This window comes from Urocitellus parryii, chromosome 8 (genome assembly GCF_045843805.1).
Source record: "Urocitellus parryii isolate mUroPar1 chromosome 8, mUroPar1.hap1, whole genome shotgun sequence".
Taxonomy (NCBI): Eukaryota; Metazoa; Chordata; class Mammalia; order Rodentia; family Sciuridae; genus Urocitellus; species Urocitellus parryii.
The window spans coordinates 114,578,639-114,603,689 of record NC_135538.1 but is presented as its reverse complement, the minus strand read 5'-3'; the positions used below and the strand labels follow the sequence as shown (position 1 = coordinate 114,603,689).

Sequence of the window (25,051 nt, the reverse complement as noted above, 5' to 3'; positions counted from 1 at the left end):
ACATGTGGGAATCTTAGTGCCATTACCCATCAAGTTATTACAAAGAGTTACTTTGTATGGCCTCTCTTACTATAAAATGGATATAGGAGGGAATACAACTACCTGTTTTAATTCTTGAACAAACTTGTATCTGCATGAAAGTATAGTTAACTTACTTCTCTACTTTATGGGAAATAAACAGTTCACATAAATGAAAAGTATATACAGACATTTTGGATAACAAGCAACCATGTTCTAAATATATATTTATTTATATTTATTTTTGGATTTTATTTCTTTCATTTATTCTAATTAGTTATACATGACACTAAATGCATTTTGACACATCATACATAAATAGAGTGTAACTTCTCATTCTTCTGCTTGTACATGATGTAGAGTTATACAGGTTGTATAATCATATATGCTAAATTTTGTATCTATTCTTTCAAACAGAAAAAATAACCCAAAAATTCTATGCAGAAACTTTTTTTTGGGGGGGGGGTAGTTGTAGATTAACAAAATACCTTTATTTATTTTTATGTGGTGCTAAGGATTGAACCCAGTGCCTCACACATGCTAGGCCAAGTGCTCTGCCACTGAGCTACAACCCCAGCCCTATGCAGGAACTTTTTAACAGTGCCTTGGAAAGATGCTGTGATGTCATACAACATCTAAATTCCAATTTTTTTCTGTTAAGCAGGAAATATGAATATAATTTGTAAACCACAGCAGTAAATTATGGCATATCCTAATGGAAAGGTACTACCATTAGAAAAAAAAAAGCTCTCTAAGACACACTAGTAAAATGAAAAAGACAAGAAGCTGAATAATATTGTAGTTAATTTATCACCCTTCCCTTTAAAGTACATAGGTACATATATTCATATATAAATAAAATGCAAGGGAATTTCAAGGATATGAACAACTGTTGACAGGATTCTCCTTTGGAAAAAGTAATGTATAAGGGATATGGGGGAATATAACGTGAGTTTCTTTATTGTCCTGTATAATTCTGTACTGCTGGAATATTTTCCAATGAGAATGGCTCACAAAACTCACATCATTTAAAAAATTGGGAAATTTTATTGTTGCAGAAGAGACCAGACTGTTACTTTCTGCCTGGCATTATTTCCTATCAGGAATTGCCTCCTTCCAATCTAGGAAGGCAGCCAACCACATGGCCCTACCCAACTTACCCCCACCATGAGTCAACAAGATCAACTAGAATCCCTCCAAAGGTAAAGATGAATGCTGGAAAAAGCTCTATTTTTGAATTTTTAATCAGTAAGGACCACAGAGTTGTCAGAGACAATGACTGCCGTCAAATAAGGAAGATAATGTCTGAGAATGAAGTTAAAAAAAAAATACAAGAAAATAATGTTAAAACATTTATTGGCTAGGGGTAGAAAAAGGCAAATCTATGGAGATATATTCGAAGCCCAGCATCATGGACAGCTCCCTATCTATTAATCCCAGAATATAGACTGAGATTGAATTTGATTACTTATAACAAGTGTTCTAAATAAGACATATACATAATCTGGCAATAATCACAAGTTTGAACTATTTCACTTCTAAATATTTACTCTAATATACACATGTACTTTATACCAATGTCAGTTTCCTGATTTTGATACTGTAGTCCAATATCAATACATTAAGAAGTACCAGTGGGAGCAATCAGCTGAAGGATATAGGATACCTCTTTGTACTAACTTTGCAACTTCCTATGAATCTTGATTATTTCAAAATATCTTTTTTATTTTTTTAATTAGGGAGAAAACTTAAGATGTGCACAAAGGGGCTGGGGATGTGGCTCAAGCGGTAGCGCGCTCGGCCGGGCACGCGTGCGGCCCGGGTTCGATCCTCAGCACCACATACCAACAAAGATGTTGTGTCCGCCGAGAACTAAATAAATAAATAAATATTAAAAAATTCTCTCTCTCTCTCCTCTCACTCTCTCTTTAAAAAAAAAAAAAAGATGTGCACAAAGATTTGGACACAGTGATAGTCACCATAGCAAAAAGCTAGAAACAAGTTAGATGATGGACTGAACAAGTGCATTTACATCATTTCCCTGTTCAAAGCCAATAAAATGGAAAGAAAGGAGTAAAGGTATAAGTCCACAAAAATAGAGGGAAAAAAAACAGCAAGTGCTGGAAACCTAGAAAAAGAGACACATCTGTAATATCAACTATTTTAGATGACAAAAGCAGGAGTTTCACAAGTTTGAGACAAGCAACTGGGGTACACAGCAAGACCCAGTCTCCAAAACAGAGAAGTATAGACTGTAGTAGAGGAGAGAGACCACCAACTTATGTTGCTTGATAAAACTCAAAGTATAGGTATGATGGCATTAGAGTTTAAGAAGAGGAACGGTTAAAAGAGAGATTAACCAAAGGACTGTATAAATGAAGTTGATACCCTATCCTGCACAGTAGACAGGCTGGTATTTATCTTGTAGTGGGGAAAAAAGGTTGTCTTTTCTCTAAAGTGAACAAAACTGGAGAAAACAAGGGCTTTTAGTGTGGATGATGATACTGCAGAGTGAACTGTTTAGTTTTTGGCATTTAGTCAGAATCAGCATCATGATCAGCTCCATACCTATTCAACCTAAACAAAAAGTGTGCATAGGCCTTTCATTCAGGTCTGATACCTCTCTTCCATAAATATGAAAAATGATGCTGATTTCCAAATAGAATAAAATGCTATAAAGTAATGAGTAATTAAGGTGAGAAAGGAATTTTAGAAAGTAAGGTAAAGAGTTCCCTAAATGTAGAGGGGTAGGAGAGGAGGAATTTTCTTCTGGAGTAAGAAAGCAGCAATAATAGCAACAGACTAGGAGAAAAGCCCTTAAATTTGCAAGAAGCCCCTACCTAAGGACAATAGGTGGAACTCTTTAACTAAAAGATCAGTGAGAACAAAAATAGGAGTCAGCTTAAGATCCTGCAAAACCTCTACTTCAGGAGGACACTTCACAGAACAATTTTTCATAAACTAGTTTGGAAAATTTCTTAAGTTTCAAATTTTTCTGCGTTTTTATGGTCTTAGGGAGTCCTTTTAATAAAACCTACCTGAAAATTTTTATACATCGCTTTTTAAATCTAAAATTTAGTGTCCTTTAATCACTTTGAAATCCTCTTGTATGATCTCAGGTAAATTCAAAGTAGCAACATTTCTAAGAAACTGATGTATGTCTGAGTTTTTAAGGTACAGTAAGCTTTATTACCTTAGGGAACTAAAATGTGTTTGCCATTTAGTTTAATCTTCAAATCATAGAGATTATTAGAACATTTTAGTTCTTTAGATTGCTTATTCATTCTCCCCCTTTTCTACAGTAATCAACTTTTTAAGCTGGGCACATGGATACTGTACCAGAGAGAACCTACTTCCCAAACTCTCTAAGCTATTTATGCCCACATGATTAGCAAGAGGAAAACTCTAAAGAAGCAATTGGAACCCTAGCAATTGGTCTTTTTCTTTTCATGATGGGAACACAAAGGCTACCTTGGCCCTTAAGGATAAGAACCACAATCTAGGATGGCAGAAGCAAGCTAGAAAGAGGCTTGGTCCTTGATACTTCAGGGAGCAGAGTCATGTAACAGCTAAGGTTATATCCCAGAATTTTACATCAGGAAGAAATAAACTACTACTTTGAGTTATAAATAAAATTGATTGATTGACTGATTGTTGCTCACTCTAAAAAATTGAGTCTTTTTCTCACCTCAGTTTATCAATCCCTCATTTTCCCTTTCTGAAAGGGACCAGAAGCCAATTTATTCACTATTGTATATAAGAGTGTGCATGTGTACATGCATACATAATTTCTTTTTAAAAAAATATTTTCTTAGTTGTTGATTAGACCTTTATTTCTATTTATTTATGAATGGAACCCAGTGCCTCACACATGCCAGGCAAGTATGCTATTGCTGGGTCCTAGCCCCAGCTCCGTAATTACTTTTAAACAATGGCTAACAACAAAACAATGTCCAAGGTATGTATTCCTTTTCCACTTAGTAACATTTTAGAAATTATTACTTTAGTAGTGATAAAGTATTCTTAAATATTCTTAAAAATAGCTTGCTCTCCATGCCCATTTTCATTATATATATATATATATATATATATATATATATATAAAAATCAATATTACAAATTTAGAGAAAACTGGCCAAGGGGTATGTGCAATTTACTTTTTGATACATATTCACTAAATTCTTTCATACCAATTTATACTCTATTAACAATGTAGAACCACTTCCTTTTCAATTTCAAATATTAACTTTTTGAACTTTGCAAACCTGGTAAAGAGAAATGGAATTTCAAAGAATGGTAAAAGTCCTATAAATTCAAGGTGACTATACACTGGTAGTTTTATCAAATAAAAAAGTTGGCTAAAGCTCTTCTCAGAAAATTATAGAAATCCCACAAAATTATATTTTAAATATTTATTGAAAGCTAAAACATGAAGTAAACACGCCATTTCTTTGCATATGGCTGTACTCTCAGTCACTTCTCTTATATCGTTAACACACAAGACATATGTATCAACTACCATTTCCTGTTGGGGTCTCTATTAAAAATAAGAACTTGAAAATAGCTGGAAATCTACACACAAAAAAGATCTTTATAACTCATGAAACCAGGTGCAGGGGTGCATGCATCCCAACAGCTCAGGAGGCTGAGGCAGGAGGACTATAAGTTCAAAGCTAGCCTCAGAAAGGCCCTAAGTAACTTGGGGAGATGCTGTTTCAAATTAAAAGGGCGGGAGGGGGTGCGGGAGAAAAGAAGAAAACGGGGACGAGGATGTGGCTCAGTAGTTAAGTGCCTCTGGGTTCAATCCCCAGTACCAAAACCAAAACAAAATAAAACCAACTTATGACAGGATTTCAGGATATACTGGTAAAATACACACATACACAATGCAAAATAATGTACATATAGTATGCTTCCTACATAATAACTGAAGAAAGATGGAAAAACAACATTTATACTTGCTTATTTTCATGCAAAAATGATATCAGAAATGAATGAAATGGGGCTGGGGATGTGGCTCAAGCGGTAGTGCGCTCGCCTGGCATGCGTGAGGCCCGGGTTCGATCCTCAGCACCACATATCAACAAAGATGTTGTGTCTGCCGAGAACTAGAAAGTAGATATTAAAAATTCTCTCTCTCTCTCTCTCTCTCTCTCTCTCTCTCTCTCTCTCTCTCTCTCCTCTCTCTCTCTTTAAAAAAAAAAAAAAGAAATGAATGAAATGGTTACCTTTAGGCACTGGGTAGGATTAGGATAAGGATAGGGAGGACTTACTGAAAAAATATGTTTTGATTACTAAATAAAGAAAAAAACAATAGGAAAAGCAAACTCTAAAATTAAATGCAGTTGAAAAAAACAATTCATCTTGGCAAAGTACCCTGTTAACCCTTAAGTGGGATATACCCTGAAGACTTGAACTACAAAGAAGCTGCACGCATGTAATCCCAGTGGCTCAGGAGGCTGAGGCAGGAGGATCACAAGTTCAAAGCCAGCCTCAGTAAAAAGTGAGGTGCTAAGCAACTCAGTCAGATTCTGTCTCTAAATAAAATACAAAATAGAGCTGGGGATGTGCCTCAGTAGTCAAGTGCCCCTGAATTTAATCCTTGGTACCAAAAAAAAAAAAAACTACAAAGAAGTTTTGAACTCAGTAGATTTTCTCTATTCATCTGAATACATAACCTTAATAACACTAAACTCCCATGCATTGGGTTCTCTTTCTGGATCCTCTAATTCTGTTTCACTGTTTTGGCTATTCAAGGTTAAAAACCAATCAATTTTAATTATTAGAACTTCATATTTCAATATCTGGTAGGGCAAACTTACATCACCATCCTTATTATTACATTTTTCTAGAATGTTCTGTTTGCCCACCTCTACTCCAGAGACAGGATCTCACTATGTTGTCAGGTTGGCCTTGAACTCAGCCTTCTGAGTAGATGGGATTATAGGCATGAGGCACTGTGCCTGGCTACATTTTAATTTTTTCATACTGTCTGGAATCTGCTTTGGTTCTTTACAAAATATTGTTAGTGTAATGTGAGATTTATACATTTAGAAACAACTTATTAAACCTGAATCTTCCAAAGCAGTATATATCTTCATATATTCAACTATTTAGATTACTTATTAATCTCACATTCCACAATAAGTTTTTAAAAATGTAAATATGGAGCTTCACTACAACATTGCTTAGCATTGTTCTTGTAGCCCATTCAGTATAGAATACCAAGGAATGAACCCAAGAATAATTATCACAGATTCTGCCTTATAAGATTTTCATTGGATAAAAAAAGATCGGATGCACCAAAATCTACTGCTATGCCAACGTAAAATTCTAATTAAAACCATGCCTGAATCTTGTTTTCTCAATACAAGTCTCCTCTATAAGAAAGCAAGGCTCTTCAAGGAAATGACTGATCCCAGGGTTGAGGCAGGCAAAGTACTAGATGAACCTAGCCTGGGGTTGCGGTTTAGTAAAGAGCGCTTGCCTAGCACGTGAGACACTGGGTTCAGTTGTTAGTACGACATAAAAATAAATAAAAATAAAGGTTCATCCACAAAAACAACAAAAAAATGAACCTAGACCATCTTGCTGTGCCAGAAAGTATAGAAGTACTCAAAAAATGAAGGAGACATGACAAAAAGGACAAGGAGTTAACTTGAAGGGATTTTAAATAGCTAAATGAATGAGCATCAAAATGAGTATAATGAATTAAAACTCTTTGAATACAATAACTTCCATAAACTCATACCAATGATGGTGACTATGATGAAAAATATATTAATGGTGAAAAGCCAAAGTTCCTTCAAATAACTGAATGCTGACCATAATCATGTGGGAAAATGTAAGTATTAAATAATCCCCATTTTGAGGTACTATGTTAACTAAGTGATCAAAGATAACACCACCAATACTAGGTAAGTGCTTCTAAGTGGTATGATGCACCAAGGAAAATGCAATTAATTAGGTAATATCATACATCACAACCTGGATCATAAGGAAACACAAAAACCCAAACTGAGGAACATTCTATTAATAGTTTGTATTCTTTAAAAATGACAATGTCAGGAAAAACAAAGGAGGCAGGCTACAAAACTATTCTAGAGCTGGGTATGGTGGCATGTACCTGTAATCCCAGCAGCTCGTGAGGCTGAGGCAGGAGGATTGTGAGTTCAAAGCCTGCCTCAGCAAAAGTGAGGTACTAAGCAATTCAGTGAGACCCTGTGTCTAAATAAAATACAAAATAGGGCTGGGGATATGGCTCTGTGGTTGAGTGTCCCTGAGTTCAATCCCCTCACCAAAAAAAAAAAAAAAAAAAAAAAAAAAAAAAAAAAAAAAACAAAACTAGACTGTTCTAGATTTAGAGACATACAAACTAAATGAAATATGAGATCTTGGATTGGATACTAGACCAGAAAAAAATTAAAAGGTTTTTTTTTCTATATCAATGGCATCGGGACAAAACCAACAAAATATGAATATGACCTGGATTAAATAATAATATTGTATTAATGTAATTATAATGTGGTTATGTAAATGAATGTCTAAGAGAATACATGAAATACATATGGGGGTAAAGGAACATGATGTTTTTAACTTGATCTTGAATATTTCTAAGGCTTTTTTCCAGGCACCCACATTTTCCATTTATAGGACTCAGCTAGCAACTCACTTTGTAGAGCCTGTTTATTTTCTGGAAAGCTTACTATCTACATTTATGATAAGAGCCACTAGAAGGCACTGTTTATCATCTCCTAATCCCAGCAGCCCTGTTTTCACAGGAAGCAGGCTTTTAGACTCCATTATACTTAAAATAAAAACAAAACTGATAATACTTAATAAAGCACAAATATTAGGCAACCATGACCCTCAAAACATATTCCCCCCCCACAAAGACCCTAATGTCTTACTTGATCTGGACTTTTCATTTCCCTCCAACCCCATCTCTTTTATCTCCTCAGGTCTTTGTTAGTGTCACACCTTTTCAGATAATTTGGCTGACCTTCCTGTATAAAACATCTCTCTTTGCCACAGGCTCCCTGACATTCCTTTACTCTGCTATTTTTCTCCAACACTTGACATTTTATTGTCTTTTCCCCCACAATCACACAGAATGTAAGCTTCACAAAGCCAACTTTTCTTTGCTCACTACCATACCGAAATGTCCAGAACATACAAGGCATTTTTCTTTCACCTTTAGTTATTACTCATCATTCTTCACTTGAAGCCCATTACACCTTTACCTCCAACTACCTTCCCTACTGGAACTAGAAGAAATGGGGTCAGAGTGACCCTACAAAAGAAGTGCTTTAGAAATATTCCTTGAGAAGGTTTGGTAAAACATAGCAGTACTGGAAAGCAAAGATGCAGGAGACAATGCAGAAGTGGTTCTGTAGTTATAGCCAAGGTCTCTGCAATTAGAAGACTCGCGTTTGATCCTGGCTCTGTAGTTTACCAGAAGAGCTCCATGACTTTGGATAAACTACTAGTGAAAGAAGTTCTCAGTGTTTCAGCTGCCTCATGTGTAAAATGAGGGCAGGAATAATACCTACCCTCTCATAAGGATTTGTGAGGATATGCTAATCCTGTGCTTAAATTTGTGCCTGAACACAAATTTTAGCAATGTGTATAGGAAATAAGGGAAAAAGAAGCAAATATTTGTTCATTTACAACCTATTTTTACTGAGTCTGCTAGGTACTTTTCTAATCACTGAAAATACAGGTATGAGCAAAAAAATGTTCCTGCCTTCATTTTGTTTACGTTCTAGCATGAGGGGACAAAAAAGGCCTATTTTATCTAAAACTATCTTGAATTTCAGATGGTGAACAGTAAAAGCTGGGATATCAGAATCATAACTCAATATTGTCTCTCCAGGAAATACATGTTCTTTAACAATCAGGCTATGAAAAAGGCTAGAGAAAAATTAATATAAGGGCACAGAGTGTGCTCATACTATTTTATTATTTGGTACCAGGGATTGAATTCAGGGGCACTAAATCACTGGGCCACATGCCCAGCCTCTGTCCTTCCCACATCCACTTAAAACAAAAAACAACTTCTCGCTAAATTGCTGAGGGCCTTGAACTTTTGGACCTCCTGCCTCAGCCTCCCAACTCACTGGGATTACAGGCATGTGTCACAGAACCCAGCTCACACTATTTTAAATAGGGTTGTGACATTTGAGTAAGAAAATGAAAGATGCTAGAGTTTAATATGGAATGATTCAAAAACGGAGGTTCTAAAAATAAAACTGAAAATCATAAGGAAGAACTGATTTGAAGATATTTTGAATCTTAGAAGTAACTTAGATAAAAGACACACTAAAATTGGGAGGGGAAAAGGAGGTGTTGCATGTACAAATATGTAACAACAAAGCCCACTGTAACATACAATTATAATGTACCAATAAAAAAATACAAATGAATAAAAAAAAGAAAGATAAACTGAAAACTCACTAGAAAATAACACTTAGAGAATGAACCAGACATGATTTTCCTATGTTCATATATGAACACACAACCAGTGTAACTCTACATCATGTACAACCACATGAATGGAAGTTATTCTCCATGTATGTATAATATGACAAAATACATTCTACTGTCATGTATAACTAAAAAGCATAAATAAAAATAAAAAGAAAATAACTCTTTAGAAATTTTAGTTTACTTACATGTAAACTTCAGTCTTTTCTTTTTTCTTTAGGGGATGGGGAACAGTAGGATTTCCTAATACTGAGAAGTATTTTCTAGGGTTGGTTAGTTATGGATTATAAAATGTTGCAGTGCTAACCTCCAGTATTTAAAACTGTGATCTTATTTAAATATAGAATCCAAATATGAAATTAAAATTATTAGGATGAGGCCTTATTTACTATGACTGGTATCCTTATAAAAAAATGAAAATTTTGGACCCAAGGAGATGACCAAGTAAAGGAAAGGAAAAGAGGTCAATTCTGGGCTGGGGTTGTGGCTCAGTGGTAGAGCACTCACCTAGCATGGGTGAGGCTCTGGGTTCGGTCCTCAGCACCACATAAAGATAAATAAACAAAAGTATTGTGCCCATCTACAACCAAAATATATTAAAAAAAAAAAAAGTCAATTCTCCCTCACAGTTCCCAGAAGGAACCTATCTTGCTGACATCTTGATTTTTAGACTTCTAGCCTTCAGAACTGTTAGATAATGAATTTGTTATTTAAGCCATCCAGTTTGTGGTAGCTTGTTATGGCAAACCAAAGAAAATCCTATTTGTATATTTACTTCCTTTAAGAAATCAAAAGCACCTTGAGGAGGGGTTGGCTATATTCTAGTCATCGTTATATCCCATCTAGAGTATCACACTCAAAACTGATGCAAAGATTTAATGAGATGCTATTTTAGATGCTATTTTAGTTCTAGCACCCACACATGATGAAATTCAATAAATGCTAAATTTCTCCCACTACTTTTTCCATATATATTTTCCTGAAAGATACTTTCTTCTGCAAACTGACATAATCCTTTTTGTACCTAAATTTATCTGAACTTAACTTCTGAAACATCTTCAAGTAATCTAAGTTTCTCAACTGAGAAATTCTGGAACTAGCCAGGCTCCTGTGGGCACATACCTGAAATCCCAGCTACTCAGGAGGCCGAGGCAGGAAACTAACAAGCTTGAGGCTAGCCTGTGCAACTTGGCAAGACTCTGTCTCAAATAAAAAATAAAAGGACTGGGAATGTAGCTCAATGGTAGAGTGCTCCTTGGGTTCAATTCCCAATATTGCAAGGAAAAAAAATCCTGGAACTGAAGCTAGGGTTTGGCAGTATCAAAATTAAAATTTATCAAGTAATCAAAATTAAAATTTATCAAGTAATATAATTAAATATAATCCATATCTGGTTTTCAGACCTGATATATATCTGTGGAATACCAACAGATGAGTTTGATACATGAATAGGAATAAGAAACATCACATAAAGCCAAAGGTAGGGGCTGGGTTATGGCTCAACAGTAGAGCGCTCGCTTGCCTCTCACGTGTGAAGTGCTGGGTTCAATCCTCTCAAAACCACATAAAAATAGATAAACAAAATAAAAGGTATCATCTCCACCTACATAAGCATGGGTTACCTAATTTACCCAAAGCCAAATGAAACCCATTTAAGTAAGGAACAAAAAGCATGAGGAAGGGAGCATTTTACTTCAGCTCAGCACTTAACATACATTTCATCCTCAGAACCTTGCCATCAACAACTAAAGGTAACTCATGACAATAAGATACTGTTCAAGTTCAACTAACAGAGGCAGGTTGGAACTTGAGACTATGTGTCAAAAGGACAGGCTCTTTTTGGTAAATAGCATATGAGAACATATGTCTTTATTGCCCTTCCACCTACAAACATAAGCATGGGTTACCTTTCTCCACACTAGTTTAAAAAAAAAAAATGCAAAATACAATTCCTGTTAACTCTAGTCTCAAAGCCATAAGAACTCACAAAAGAAAGATAACCACCAAATTCATATGCAGCCAGTGGGAGAGAACCTGGCATTTTGATCAAATTTTGACATTCGAAAACTGCCATAAGCTGAAGAGCAACACCACAATTAAAAGCAAAGTACACAAGGCTGGGCACAGTGGTGTACTTCCTTAGTCCCAGGAATTTGGGAGACTTTTAGTAGAAGGATGGTCAGCCTGGGCTGAGGTTGTGGCTCAGAGGTAAAGTGTTCACCTAGCATACGTGAGGCACTGGGTTCTAAACTTAGCACCACATAAAGCAAAATAGACATTGTGTCCACCTATAATTAAAAAATAAATATAAAAATAAAGGATGGTCAGCTTCAGCATTTTAGCAAGACTCTGACTCAAAAACAAAACAAACAACACTAGTGAAGTTGTAGCTCAGTGATACTCAGTGATAAAGACCATATGTTCTATTTCCAGTACCAAAAAAATAAAAAAAATAAATAAGATGGTTGTCCATAAGGCACATTTATTATCAGTTATAAAACAAGCCAGCACTACAAAACAAAAAGAATAAGGATAATCTACTATTCCAGGAAACAAAAGATCACCCCCAAAAGGACTGGCAGACTTCTTTAAAATGCTTTAAAAAAAGGATTTAGAATTTTGAGTAAATTAAATAAGGGTTACCAGCATAATATTTTATGGTACTAACACCAATCTCCATGCATTGATTCACAACATACATAGCTAAAAATATATATAAAATGTTATCATTTTATATATATGTAATCTTCAACATTATTTAAGCATTTAAATCACCAGGACATGTTACCTAATAGCAAATTATATGTGAACTTAATCTTCCTCTATACAAAAGAAGGCACACCATGGAAAAAAATAAACATGATTTTTATTATCTAGCTCCTGCCAATTGACTTTTGTATCCAGTAGGAATATTTTGCTACAATACTTCTCCAAAAATGACAAAGTATATTTAAATTATTTTGTGGCTTCTTATAACTTTCTGAAATCATTCCTTGTTAAACTGGTTAGAAAGCTGAATACTATGGTCTTTCACAACTAATCTTGTGGGTCTTTATCAAATTTACAAAAATTATCAAGTTAAAGACTCAAAGAACCACAGGGAACCTCCACAACAATGCTTACTACTATCTCTTTGGGAGAGGTTGCTTTAGACAGGTCTATTAATGCCTAACTTTCACCCAAAGACTCTAAGGTTACAAACCATTGGCTATAAACAAATCTTGTCCCCACACTGTTTACAAGGGGTTTTTAAAAAATTGTGAACACTATCTGGGTGTGGTGGTACATGACTGTAAATTACCCAATGGCTCAGGAGGTTGAGGCAGGAGGATCACAAGTTCAAAACCAGCATTAGCAATTTAGTGAGACTGTGTAAAACATAAAATGGTCTGCGATGGGCTCAGTAATTAAGCACTCCTGGGTTCAATCTCTGGTAACCTCCTGCCCTAAAATTGTGAACACTAAACAATATGGAGAATTACATAAAGATTTTCAGCTTCTCTCAAACAATTTCTCTTAAGAAATGGTAAAACTAGACTCATTTTTTTTTCACAGGATAAGCAGCAGGAGCCAAGACATCTTTCTTCAGATATAAAGAAGGAAGCCCATTCCACACATTCTAACAACCACCATTCCCTTTTGTCTAACAGCATGTTTTATTAGCCATACTCTGGAAAAAAAACCAACACAATCATAAGATCATATGATATTCATTTTAAGTTATCAATACAGATAAACACAAATAATTCTGTAAGATTTGGAATCTTAAAGAAGCCAAAGATAATGTAAAATGAAAACAAAAATATATGAATCTGGGTAATCAGGTTGTAACATAATTACCCAGCATGGAATGCATCCAGGCAATTATAAAACTCAGCAATATAACTCTACATCATGTTGTTAATGTCAGTGCTGGCACTGTCATTCTAGACTGTTAGGTATATATTGTGGGGGAAAAAAAAAATTTTTAAAATGTAATCACAGTGATGCTGTTGAGAACTGGGCTTTTAAGCATCAGATAAAGAAAGAGACGTAAAATCAAAATAGTTAAGAAAAAAACAACTTATTTCCCAGCTATAATCACAAAAAGCCTAGAAATGATAAGCTCAACAGGAATAAACTCCCAGGCTGTGATCTCCAAACGCCCTTCTCACTAAAAGATTATTAGAACAGGCTCTTCTATGTTCTGGGGAAGAAAATATACAAAGTAAATCTGAATTTACTGTCATAACAAGCAGCAAAAAAACTATCAAAGATGCCTCAGGTTGAGTCTAAAGGACTCAGGACTCATCCTGAAGATACTCTAAACTGGCTAAAAGGGGTAGGGGATCAATAAAAATAACAGCTACACATGCAAAACAAAATTTTTTTAAATGCCAAGTAAAAGAAGCCAGTCACAAAAGATCACCTATTATATATGATTCCATTACATGAAATGTCCCAAGTAGGCAAATTCAAAGAGACAGAAAGTGGTTGCCTAGCGTTGGATGCAGGACAGAATGGAGTGGGGACAGGTATGGAAAATGATTACTAATAGGTACAAGGTTTCTTTTGGGGGCAATGAAAACATTCTAATCTTAAAATTATGATACAAGTCCGGGAATACACTAAAAACCATTAAACTGCATGTTTTATATGGGTTTTGTAATATGTAAATTATACCTCTGTAAAACTGTAGGAAAAAACTTAAGTTCAAAGGATTGAGCCATGGTTTACAATCAAATTAATTTTTATTGGTCATTTTGAGGACGCAGGGAAACCAATGACAAATTGTTCTTCTGGGTAACCAAAGGAATGAGGTAAAGTTTCTCTTTATATTAATAAATTAAGGAATATTATTATTTTGAAACACTAAATAAATTAATGAATCTAAGCAATGATCAACGGCCATTAACATCACACAAAAGATAAATTCAGACAATAGATGCTTCCTGATGGAAAAGAACCACAGAGAACACATAGATTAAAAGATGATGGAAACTGGTGGCGCATGTCTGCAATCCCAGCAGCTTGGAAGGTTGAAGTAAGAGGACTGCCAGTTCAAAGCCAGCCTCAGCAACTTGGCAAGGCACTTAGCAATTCAGGGAGACCCTATCTCTAAAAACAATATAAAAAAGGGCTGGGATGGGGCTGAGGTTGTGGCTCAGCAGTAAAGCACTGGCCTCGCACATGTGAGGCCCTGGGTTTGATCCTCAGCACCACATAAAAAGAAATGAATAAAATAAGAAGTATACAAACAAAATTAGCAGGGGACTCAGCAACGATTTGTTTTTAAAAATTCCAAGGTGTGATTATTAGTATTAAAGTTGTCTTTAAAATTAAGAGTCCATATCTTATGGTGTCTGGGATTTGCTTTAAAATAAGAAACAGGAAATTAGGAAAGAAGATGCAGATGAAACAACACTGATTGTAGCTGGATTACTTCCATATTATTTCACATCTCTGAAATTAAGACACATCTTATCGTTAATGCTATGTCAGAATAATTGATAGCATTTTTTCTTAGCAGTACATAAAATGTTGTCTTTTAAAACTGAAAGCATCTTAAATTCAATAGAAAAATAATCTCTATAAGATTACAAATATAGGGGCTGGGGATGTGGCTCAAGCGGTAGGACGCTTGCCTAGCATGCGTGCGGCCCGGGTTCGATCCTCAGCACCACATACCAACAAAGATGTTGTGTCCGCCGAGAACTAAAAAAGAGTAAATATTGGAAATTCTCTCTCTCTCCTCAAAAGAGTAAATATTGGAAATTCTCTCTCTCTCTCCTCTCTCTCTCTCCTCACAAAAAAAAAAAAAAGATTACAAATATATATATATATATATATACATACACACACACACTTCTATTTAATAAAAACATTATTACATAGCACCTGAAGAGAAGAATTCTAAAATCCCCTCTCATGCATCTGAATTTTCTTACTTCCTTAGCATCAACTACATTGAGAGAAGCATTAAAATACTACCATTTTGGTGGATTGAGAAGTGGGGATTAGGTTGCAAAATCACCAGCACCAAAAAATATAAAAATAAATTTAGACAATACAAAAATAAATTTGTGTTCCAGGCAAAAGACCCAAGTTTGTAGTCAGAGACAATGAGGCAGACAAGACAGTGTGAAAAGTCTGGGTTCACATAAACAGACTCAAATGGTGGCTCTACCTCATGCTATGGAGCATTGGTCTACAGCTTTCTCCATGCCTGTTTACTTCTTTGTAAAACCAAGTAGAGAATAACACTCACAATAAATGATAATTTGTGATAATTCAGTGAAATGTTTGCAGGCTGCCTGACACTTAGTAAGTGCTCTATATGTGTTTGTTTAAAAAAATTAATAGGGCTGGGGATGTGGCTCAAGCGGTAGCGCGCTCGCCTGGCATGCGTGCGGCCCGGGTTCGATCCTCAGCACCACATACAAAGAAAGATGTTGTGTCCGCCGAAAACTAAAAATAAATAAATAAATAAATAAAAATTCATAGAAATAAATGAATAAACCATGCTAAAAAAATGCATGATAACCTTTATTGATTGACTGATTTATGGAATTCTAGTATTTATTAACTTCTGCCAAATTACTCTTCCTACCAATTCTTGTGACAATGTCCCAATTTTTGAAAGAGTATTATTTTATTATTATGCTTTGTAATATTCACATTATATTCTGTGTAATGATGACTATTCACAATTCTCAGTAATTAATAAGTGAAAGTAAAGTGGTATTTCTCAGTCTCAATAATAATAATAATAATAATAATAATAATAAATTTAGTCCCCAAACCAGCATTAGTGGTAGAGAAGAGTTGGGGAGTTTGGGCAAATAGCTACCTAAGGTCAGGGCAGAGGACTGCCAGTTACTCTATAAGGTCTAAACTGATTCTAGTTCATCTCTCTTTTCTTCACTTTTAACAAGGGAATGCCTATGAACTTTAGCACTTTATTTTTTTGTTTTGTTTTTTTTTATATTTATTTTTTAGTTCTCGGCGGACACAACATCTTTGTTGGTATGTGGTGCTGAGGATCGAACCCCGGCCGCACGCATGCCAGGCAAGCGGGCTACCGCTTGAGCCACATCCCCAGCCCCCGAACTTTAGCACTTTAATAAGTTGTAGGTTTCGAGTAATTTGGCAAGCCTGAACCTCACTGCAATAGAAACACAAACATAAAATTTGCTAAGATATACACTTACTGAGGAAGAATAAAAGAAAATATATCTGACAAGAGTTCTTGAAATGCAATTTGTAAGTACATATTTAATTACAATAAAAAAAATCACACAATTAAAATGCAACTTTTAAAGAAAGTTGACAGTTGATATTGGAAATTTTGAAAATAAAAAAACAAAAGAGCTAGGTGTGGTGGTGCACACCTGTAATCCCACTGACTCAGGAGGCTGAGGCAGGAGGATATCTGAGTTCAAAGCCAGCCTCAGCAAAAAGCGAGGTGTGCTAAGCAATTCAGTCAGACCCTGTCTCTAATTAAAATACAAAATAGGGCTAGGGATGTGGCTCAGTGGTAGAGTGCCCCTGAATTCAAACCCCAGTGGCCTCCCACCAAAAAAAAACACTATACAAAATCTAAAAAAAATCAGTAACAAGATGAGAAATACAACTATGCCATGTAACAAAGGAGATAGTCCTAATAAAGAAACAGGACCAATAACCCAAAATTAAAAAATGAGCCACCAGGCACAGTGGCATATACCTGCAAACCCATGCACTTGGGGGGCTCATGCAGAAAGATCTCAAGTTGAAGGCAAGTCTGGGCAACTGTGTGAGACCCTATCTCAAAATAAAAAGGACTGGGGATATAGATAAGTGGTAGAGCAGTTGCCTGGTAACTGTGAGACCCTGGGATGGATCATCAGCACCAAAAAAAAGAAAAAAGAGAAAGGATGAGGGTAGACAAAACAAAATAAAATTAAAATAAGATGATTTACAGATTGCCACATTTGGAAAGATTTTTTTCAAGTTATTTCTTGTTGCGAGTAGTTTCTAAGCAGCAAAACCAAGAACACTTCTACTTCCACTGTTCTGCCTAAAGCAGTCCTTCAAATCTCTCTGTGGCCTTCATTTTACTATTTACTTGGGGCAAAGGCCTGTAATCCCAATTACTCAGGAGGCTGAGGCAGAATGATAGCATATTCAAGGCCAGCCTAAACAACTTAGTGAGACCCAGTTTCAAAATAAGAATGGCTTGAATTGTAGCTCAATGGTACCACAAAACAAACAAACAAAACAAACAAAACAAAAGTCTTAGTAAGAATATACATATTCAGCTGTGCAAGTGGCACATCCATAGTTTCATCTACCCTCAAGAGGCTAAGGCAAGAGAATCACTTGAGCCCCAGGAATTCAAAACCAACCTGGGGAACATAGTGACTCCTGTCTCAGAACAAAAAAAGTATACAGGTTTATTAACAGGAACCAAAATAAATACTAGTATAACCATTTAATGGAATGCTACCCAAGATTATTTCCTATGTCTCTTTTTTTAAAACTTAGAAAAAAGGTGGATTTAGGGGGGAAAAGGTGGATTTAGGGGCTGGGGTTGTAGCTCAGTGGTAGAACACTTGCCTAGCATGTGTGAGGCACTGGATTTGATCCTCAGCACCACATAAAAATAAATAAAAAAAATAAAGAAGTACTGTGTCCATCTACAACTAAAAAAATTTTTTAGAAATATGGACTTTAGGGGCTGGGGATGTGGCTCAAGCGGTAGCGCGCGCTCTTCTGGCATGGGTGTGGCCCAGGTTCGATCCTCAGCACCACATACAAAGATGCTGTGTCTGCCGAAAACTAAAATGTAAATAAAATATTTTTTAAAAAATATATGGACTTTAGTATAATATAGTAAGGCTGAAGTATTTGGAACTACTACAGAATCAATTTTCAAGGTGCATTGTTAAATATAAAGAGTATCCAATACTATTTAATTTTTAAAATAATTTCAAGTGTATTGGTTCTACTTCCTATTAGACAAAAGTATTAAGAATTTTTAAACACTTTTTTCTTCTAAGTTTTCAATATAACAGTTTATATCTTTGGAAAATTAAGAAGTAAAACCACCATCTCCCTCCCAAATCCACACATCCAGTGCTCAAACGAACAAAAGATCTTCTCCTGCTCAAATAATTTTAATACTAAATTTATACTAAACCTGTAACATTATTTTATTTCAAAGAAAGTGAAAAATCACTGTTCAAACTAACTTCCTAAGCAATAAAATTACAAGGTAGGAAATCCATTCTGAAATTATGTTCCATCAAAAAATTTCAAAAGCATTTATAAACTGTTAAATCATAAAAGCTTATGATGATTAGATAAAGGCCTTATAGCAATTAGTACACATATTGAAAACTGAAAGCTCAAAGGGAGATAGAACATTAGGCTCTTTCAGAGATATTAAACAATGGGTCAAGAAAGAGTGACTACACATCCAGATATCCCAAGGTGTCTTATTCAAAAACTTCTTTTCACTCAGCCTCTACCTTATTTACTCTCAGCCACATCAAAAGGAATTGTCATCTGGAGATATCAAGGTTAATAACCAGGGCTATAGAACATACAAGAACTGGGTTCAAATCCTAGTTTTACAATTTTCTAGAGGTATAATCTAACAAGCTTCATTTTCCTTACCTATAAAATAAAATGAAGATTATCACCAACAAGTTAATATTAGTAAGTAAAAACTCTGTAGAAGTGAAATGAAGAAGGAATTGATCAAGTAAAACAATTCCCAAAATTCAAACCTTTCAAGGCAGTGAAAGAACCCAAAGGAAATGCCCTAAAGAGCACTGGACTGAAAGGCAGGAGCCCACACTCAACTGCAACCAGCTCCATGACCCCCAGGCATATCATCTCAATAATGTGGGTTCTAGTTTTTAAGATCTAAGAAATCAATGGACTGAAATCCTTTCCACCTATACCCTACCATGACTAAATTACTAGGGATGCTAGTTACTGTTATATACTTGCAAAAGCTTCTAAAATTTTACAAATGAATGCTTGGTTTTTGTAACCTATAGGACCTGACCAGTTTTCATTGTGACTTAGCCACCAATCATAACAGTATATAAGACTGTTTCCTTAACAAACTTGTCCAAGGTCAGATTGCTAAAAAGTGGCAAAATCAGAATTCAAAACCAGATCTTCTCCCATCCAAGTCCAAACTCCATGGCATGTTTCTTCCTCAGAACTTTTTCCTGACTAATCTGTAAGTATTTGCAAAACAACTAAAGTTATCAGGAATGTAGTCAGGAGTCACTGAATAGAGTCAAGTTACCTGAGTCAGGTGGGGCTTGAACTTCTGACACAATAATCTAACAAACTTTAATTAGAAATTTCAGCTACTTAAAAGAAGGCTGGAGAAACAAGAAGGGAAAGAGAGGTAAAACTATAAAGAAAAACTTACTAATAGAAGGCAAAAATAAAGCATTTTTGAGAGATAAGTAAATGGGGGCAATTCTTATAGTTTCAGAAGTCAAAGTTGTATAAAACACAATATTCAGTAAAATAACTACTGGATTATCTATAATTCATATCTGCAAAAGAGTCCCAGTATGGAAATAATTAAGAACAGAAATAACTCTAGGTTACCCATAACAGTGAAGAGTAACATCATACAAACTAGGCTTTACAAATAAAGCACATGGTTGATACAGATAATCCAAAGTAACAAATATCTGATGTTTTTATAAAGTTGTATGGTCAACAATATACACTCACCTCCCAAATTACAGTATAATTCAGACTAATTATCAAGATTAAATTCTCAATAGCATGAGTGTTAAAGAGAGAAGGCCTGAGAGATAAGTATTTCTTTAAAAAAAAAAAAGTGAATGATAATCTCCACCTCCTTACACCAGTAAAAACTAACATTTTATAACATTCTTATCAGTTTCACATAGAATAACAAAACTAAGGAACAGAAAAAAAGTATAACACTTAAATTTCTCCTACATTCTAGAAGTAGGTTAGCTCCTTGCTTTTTCCATCAGTCAATCTGGGATTAAAAACTGGTTTTGAATTTCATGTAGATAGTCAAAAGGTAAACAAACACATTCACATATGCCTTGGTCACCAAGTACTTACAAAAGAAAAAATTTCATAAGACAGATAATACAAATGGAGCAAGAAGTGAGGTCACCTACTATTTTAGCTCTATTGAAAGAGAGAAGTAATTATGCGCTCTCCCCAAACGTTAGCATCAAAAAAAAAGAAAGAAAAAAAAAGAAATCAAACAAATGGAAATGGTGCAGAAAATAACACATCTATATTTAAGACCTAGAAATTTTTCTCTGCATACGATTGTCTAAGCTGACTTCCAAAAGCCTTTGCTATTAAACATTAATACAAGATAAAAGTTCTTAAAAGACTAAGCCTCACTTGCCATCCACTGGGAGCATTTATACCAGGCTGTGACCAACTTTTGTGTTCCCCACAATAGGTCTAATCCACTGTTACGCATCCTGCAAATGAAACTGGACCCGTGGCACTGAAATACACCCGAACCAGAATCACCAACGATGTTAGGTGAAGAACTCTCCCGGCACTACTGTGATTAACTCCAAAAGGACTTCACGAGGACTCAGGTTTAGGAAAAGAGGTAACACACCGACTGAGTGATCCGCCCGCAAACTGTAAAGAAGGCGATGCGCCTTGCAGGCTCAGAAAGTTGACTAACCAGGGGCACGCTCCATGCCCTCCTTTAGGAAAGGGAGAGTGTGGTTGGCAGAACCAAAAGTAAATACGGAAAATCCATTCAAGAATTTCCTGATGGCCTACCGTGCGGACGTAGGAAGCAAGTTAGACGCTGAGAAGTAAAGGAAAGAGACAGAGTTCACCGACAGACTGATAATGATCTACCAGCTCCAGGAGGGGGCCCCAAACTTGGGGAGCTTCTGACTCCTCCGTGGATTTGGGGAGGAGAGGTTCCGAGCGGACTCTGGTCCTCCTGCAGCAGCCCTTCCAGCATGCCTGGGGCAGCTAAGGCTCAGGCCTGGCGTTCCGCAACAGAAGCTCCCTTCCACATGGTTGCCGGAGAGCGACCCGCCAAGCAGCCCTGAGGCCATGCGGTTGGGGGCCGCGGAGTGCTTAAACCCGGTGCACGTTCAAGACACGAAACTAGAGCAGAGGAGGTGAGCGAGGAAATCCAAAGAACGGGGCGTTGGGGTACAAGACTCACTTCCTTTGGGCTTTGTCCTTCTTGGCCTTGGTCCTTTTCTTTCGGGCCTGGAGCGCAAGCACTGCAGGAGAGAGGGATGGGTGAAGGGCGAATGTGGAGAAAAAGAGGCGACCAAGGTGAGGGTGGAGACCTAGCAGGGGCGCCAGGCACGGCTGCAGGGCCTGTCTGAGGGGCGGCTGCGGGGCGAGCGCCGCGGCTTTGGCTAGGCGGCCGGCCCGGGGACTGGCGGCCCACGGGGCGCACCGCAGCGCCCGGGCGGGATGCGCCCGAGGGGGCTCGGGCCGGATCTGGGAGCGGGCGGGCGGGACTCGGCCTCGCCCGCCCAGGGTCGGGCTCAGGAGTGGCCCCAAGGCGCGAGACCGCCAGGCGGGGAACGAGGGGCGGTGACCGCCAGCGCCGGAGGACGCCCGGGCTGAGGGGCGCGGACCCGCAGCCCGGAGACTGGGGGTGGGGGTCGGCGCCACCTCAGAGGAAGGGCGCCGCACGCCCGAGGACCGGACCGCGGCGGTTTGGCGAGGCTCCCGGCGCTGACCCGGGCCTCGCCCCGGCGGCCGTTGCCCCTCGTGGCGGAGGCCGCTCCACCGCTCACCTTTCCGCTCCATGGCGAGACCGGTAACCGCCAGGCGCCTGCGCACTGGAGTGGCGGCGAATCGGGCTCCCGCCGCGGCCCAAAACCGAGCCCTCGTTCGCCCCGCCCCAATCCCCGCCTCTCCCCGCCCCACGGCGCCGCGCGCCTGCGCGTTAGCCACGGAGCCTACCACCTGCTCTCGATGAGGGTGCTGCTGGGGGCGGGAGGGGGCGGGAGCGGGTGGAGGAGAAGGAGGAACCGGGAGGGCAGGTGCTAAATGGTGTTTTGAGATCCAAGCTTGGAAACCTGGCTTGGTTAGTCTTGTTCTATTTACCGAGACTTAACCCTTAGAAAAAGACACAGAACGCATCCTTTAGGGCTGCCTGCTTGCTGAGTCAGAGCAGTCAACCGAGATCTTCCTCAGTTTTCTAGCCTGTGAAATGGATTAATCAGGCATGTCCCAGTTCCTTCCCTGAGCTAATGTGAGCCCCAGTTAAGACACTACTTAAGGAAATGGAAAAAAGAAATTACATGGAAGAAAGAAAAGGAAGTGGGAGCAACCTGAGACTGGAACCTGTTACCTTATCATTTAAAAAGTATTTAAAAGTGAATTTTTTAAATTACAAGTTTAAGTGAAAGTTGTAAAAGAAGAAGGGAAGGGAGAATAAAAACGCTTATTTTCTCATTTTACCGCATTATTGTCTTTTTCAGTACATGATAAAGTTTTATTTATAGGATGTTTTTATACTTTTCTAAACGCATTATCTCTTTTTATATTTAAGATAACAAAGGCAAGATGGTTAGAACCTACATTACACAAAAAATTGGGTGCTGGGGATGTGGCTCAAGCGGTAGCGCGCTCGCCTGGCATGCATGCGGCCCAGGTTCGATCCTCAGCACCACATACAAACAGAGAAGTTCTGTCCGCCAAGAACTAAAAAAATAAATATTAAAAAATTCTCTCTCTCTCTCTCTTAAAAAAAAAAAAAAAAAAAACTTAGAATATCTATGCAGAATCTTGTCCCTACCCAATGATTCCATCATCAAACCCTTACTGTAAAGCAGTATCTGCAAAGTGTTTCTGAAAAGGACTATAGTCGACATTGAGGCTTTCTGGATCTTAATCTTTCTCCACTCATCAGCTCTGCCACTGGAACTTAAAAGCAGTCATAGAAAATATGGGGTATCTGGGTTCCTACAGAGATTCTTTATGGAAACTGAGAGTGAATTTCATGAACTTTTCGAACATTATGAAATACTTTCCTTTTGATCTTTTGTCAAGCATTTCAACCATTCTTAGTTCAGGCCTTGGTTTGCCAACCCCTGCAGTAAAGTGCATGTTTATTTAAAGACAGAGATGTGTTATGAGAAATGCACCATGAGACAATTTTGTCCTGGGAAAATCAGAGAGTTCTCACACAAACTAAAGGGGCTACAAAATCACTAGGTGGTATAATCTATGGGAATACCCTTATTATGCAGTCTGGTGTTAACTGAAATCTTATGATGTGTCACATGATTGTACTACAAGTGGACAAGGTGGAAGCTCTTGGCTTTGTAAGAAGTGGGACCTCAGCAGAGAAGACAAACAAGTAATCAATTGACTAAGAAAGGAAGATAGGAGTGTAATAGTAAAGTACAAGTCAAGGATGGTAAATAACTTAAGTCCAGTAAGGGAGGTGGCAATTTTTGAGCTGAGTCTTGGGCAATGTGTAGGATTTCCATAGGTGGGGAAGGAGATGTCAGGCATTCCCGAATGACAAAATCAATTGAGCAAAAAGGTAAAGACATGGAAACTTGGGTGGGGGCTGGGACCTGTAATGATTGAAGGGATGAAATAGGTGAGACTGGAAAGGTAGGTTTGCCAAATTTGAAATTTAGATAATTAATATCTGTTGCATGAAACATGAATGATAATATTTCTAGGCATATTGTGAAACAGGACAGCCTCTTTTGGCCAAGGCAGACTGTAGTCCAGTCTCTTTTCTAAGTTAAATTTGAGAACAGAAGGAGAGCTGGGGCAGAAAAGGAAACCCTGGAGTCTGAGGATTTTTCTAGTTTAGGAACACCCTAGATGGTTTAATGAAGATAGAGAAGGGCTGGTGGCTAGGGAAAATTCCAGAATTAGAAAAGAACTGTCCACCAGAAAGCAAACTTGGAAGGTTTGGGAGCTTGGGTACATTTTCCTTGATGTATCTATCCTCAATATCTACACAGTGTTGAGTGCTTAGTAGATGCTCAAATATTTGTCTAATAAAAGAATAAATAATCTGCAGTTTATAAGAAACATCAGGAAAAGAGAGAGAAAATACTGGGACAATACTGGGCTAAAATCCAAATGGTTATTGCAGATCCATCAAAAAGGGATGTGTTCGCCTCACCACCATTTAGTCAGACCTCTTCTCACTGATTTTTGCTTTCTTTGGATTAAGTTCTCTGAATTGACCATTTCTCTTTTTTCCAATTTTCTCACTGTGCTTCAGTTACCCACACTTCTTTTAAGATCTCTAGAAATGTTAGGTTTTCTCCCCGATTCTAAAGCCATCTTTTTCCCCCTATTTCTTGCTTTAAAATTACCTTTTTTATGTATTTTACCCTTGCAAAAATTAGTGTGTGTGTGTGTGTGTGTATAGTCCTGGGGTTTGAACCCAAGGGTGTTCTACCACTGAGCTACACCCCACGTCTTTTAGTTTTCATTTTGAAATGGTCTCACAAGTAACCCAGGCTGGCCTTGAACTTATGATCCTCCTGCCTCAGCCTCCTGAGTCACTGAGATTGCAGTTGTATGCCAC

The 25,051-nt window shown here is 37.4% G+C and overlaps 1 protein-coding gene across 2 annotated transcripts in view; it reads right to left on the bottom strand.

Annotated features, from left to right (window-relative positions):
• Srpk1 (SRSF protein kinase 1) overlaps positions 1-22,317 on the bottom strand; it is a 66,567-nt gene extending 44,250 nt beyond the window's left edge. The window contains exons 1-2 of one of the 2 annotated variants that reach the window (XM_026383493.2): positions 22,281-22,317; positions 21,692-21,752 (exon numbers count right to left, since the gene is read on the bottom strand). In XM_026383493.2, coding sequence (XP_026239278.1) covers positions 21,692-21,752; positions 22,281-22,293 — 74 coding nt within the window. In that variant the 5' untranslated portion in view covers positions 22,294-22,317. Of the gene's footprint in view, positions 1-21,691 lie in introns of both variants that reach the window. The other variant, XM_026383492.2, reaches the window with a different exon arrangement.
• Between the last annotated feature and the right edge of the window lie 2,734 nt (positions 22,318-25,051).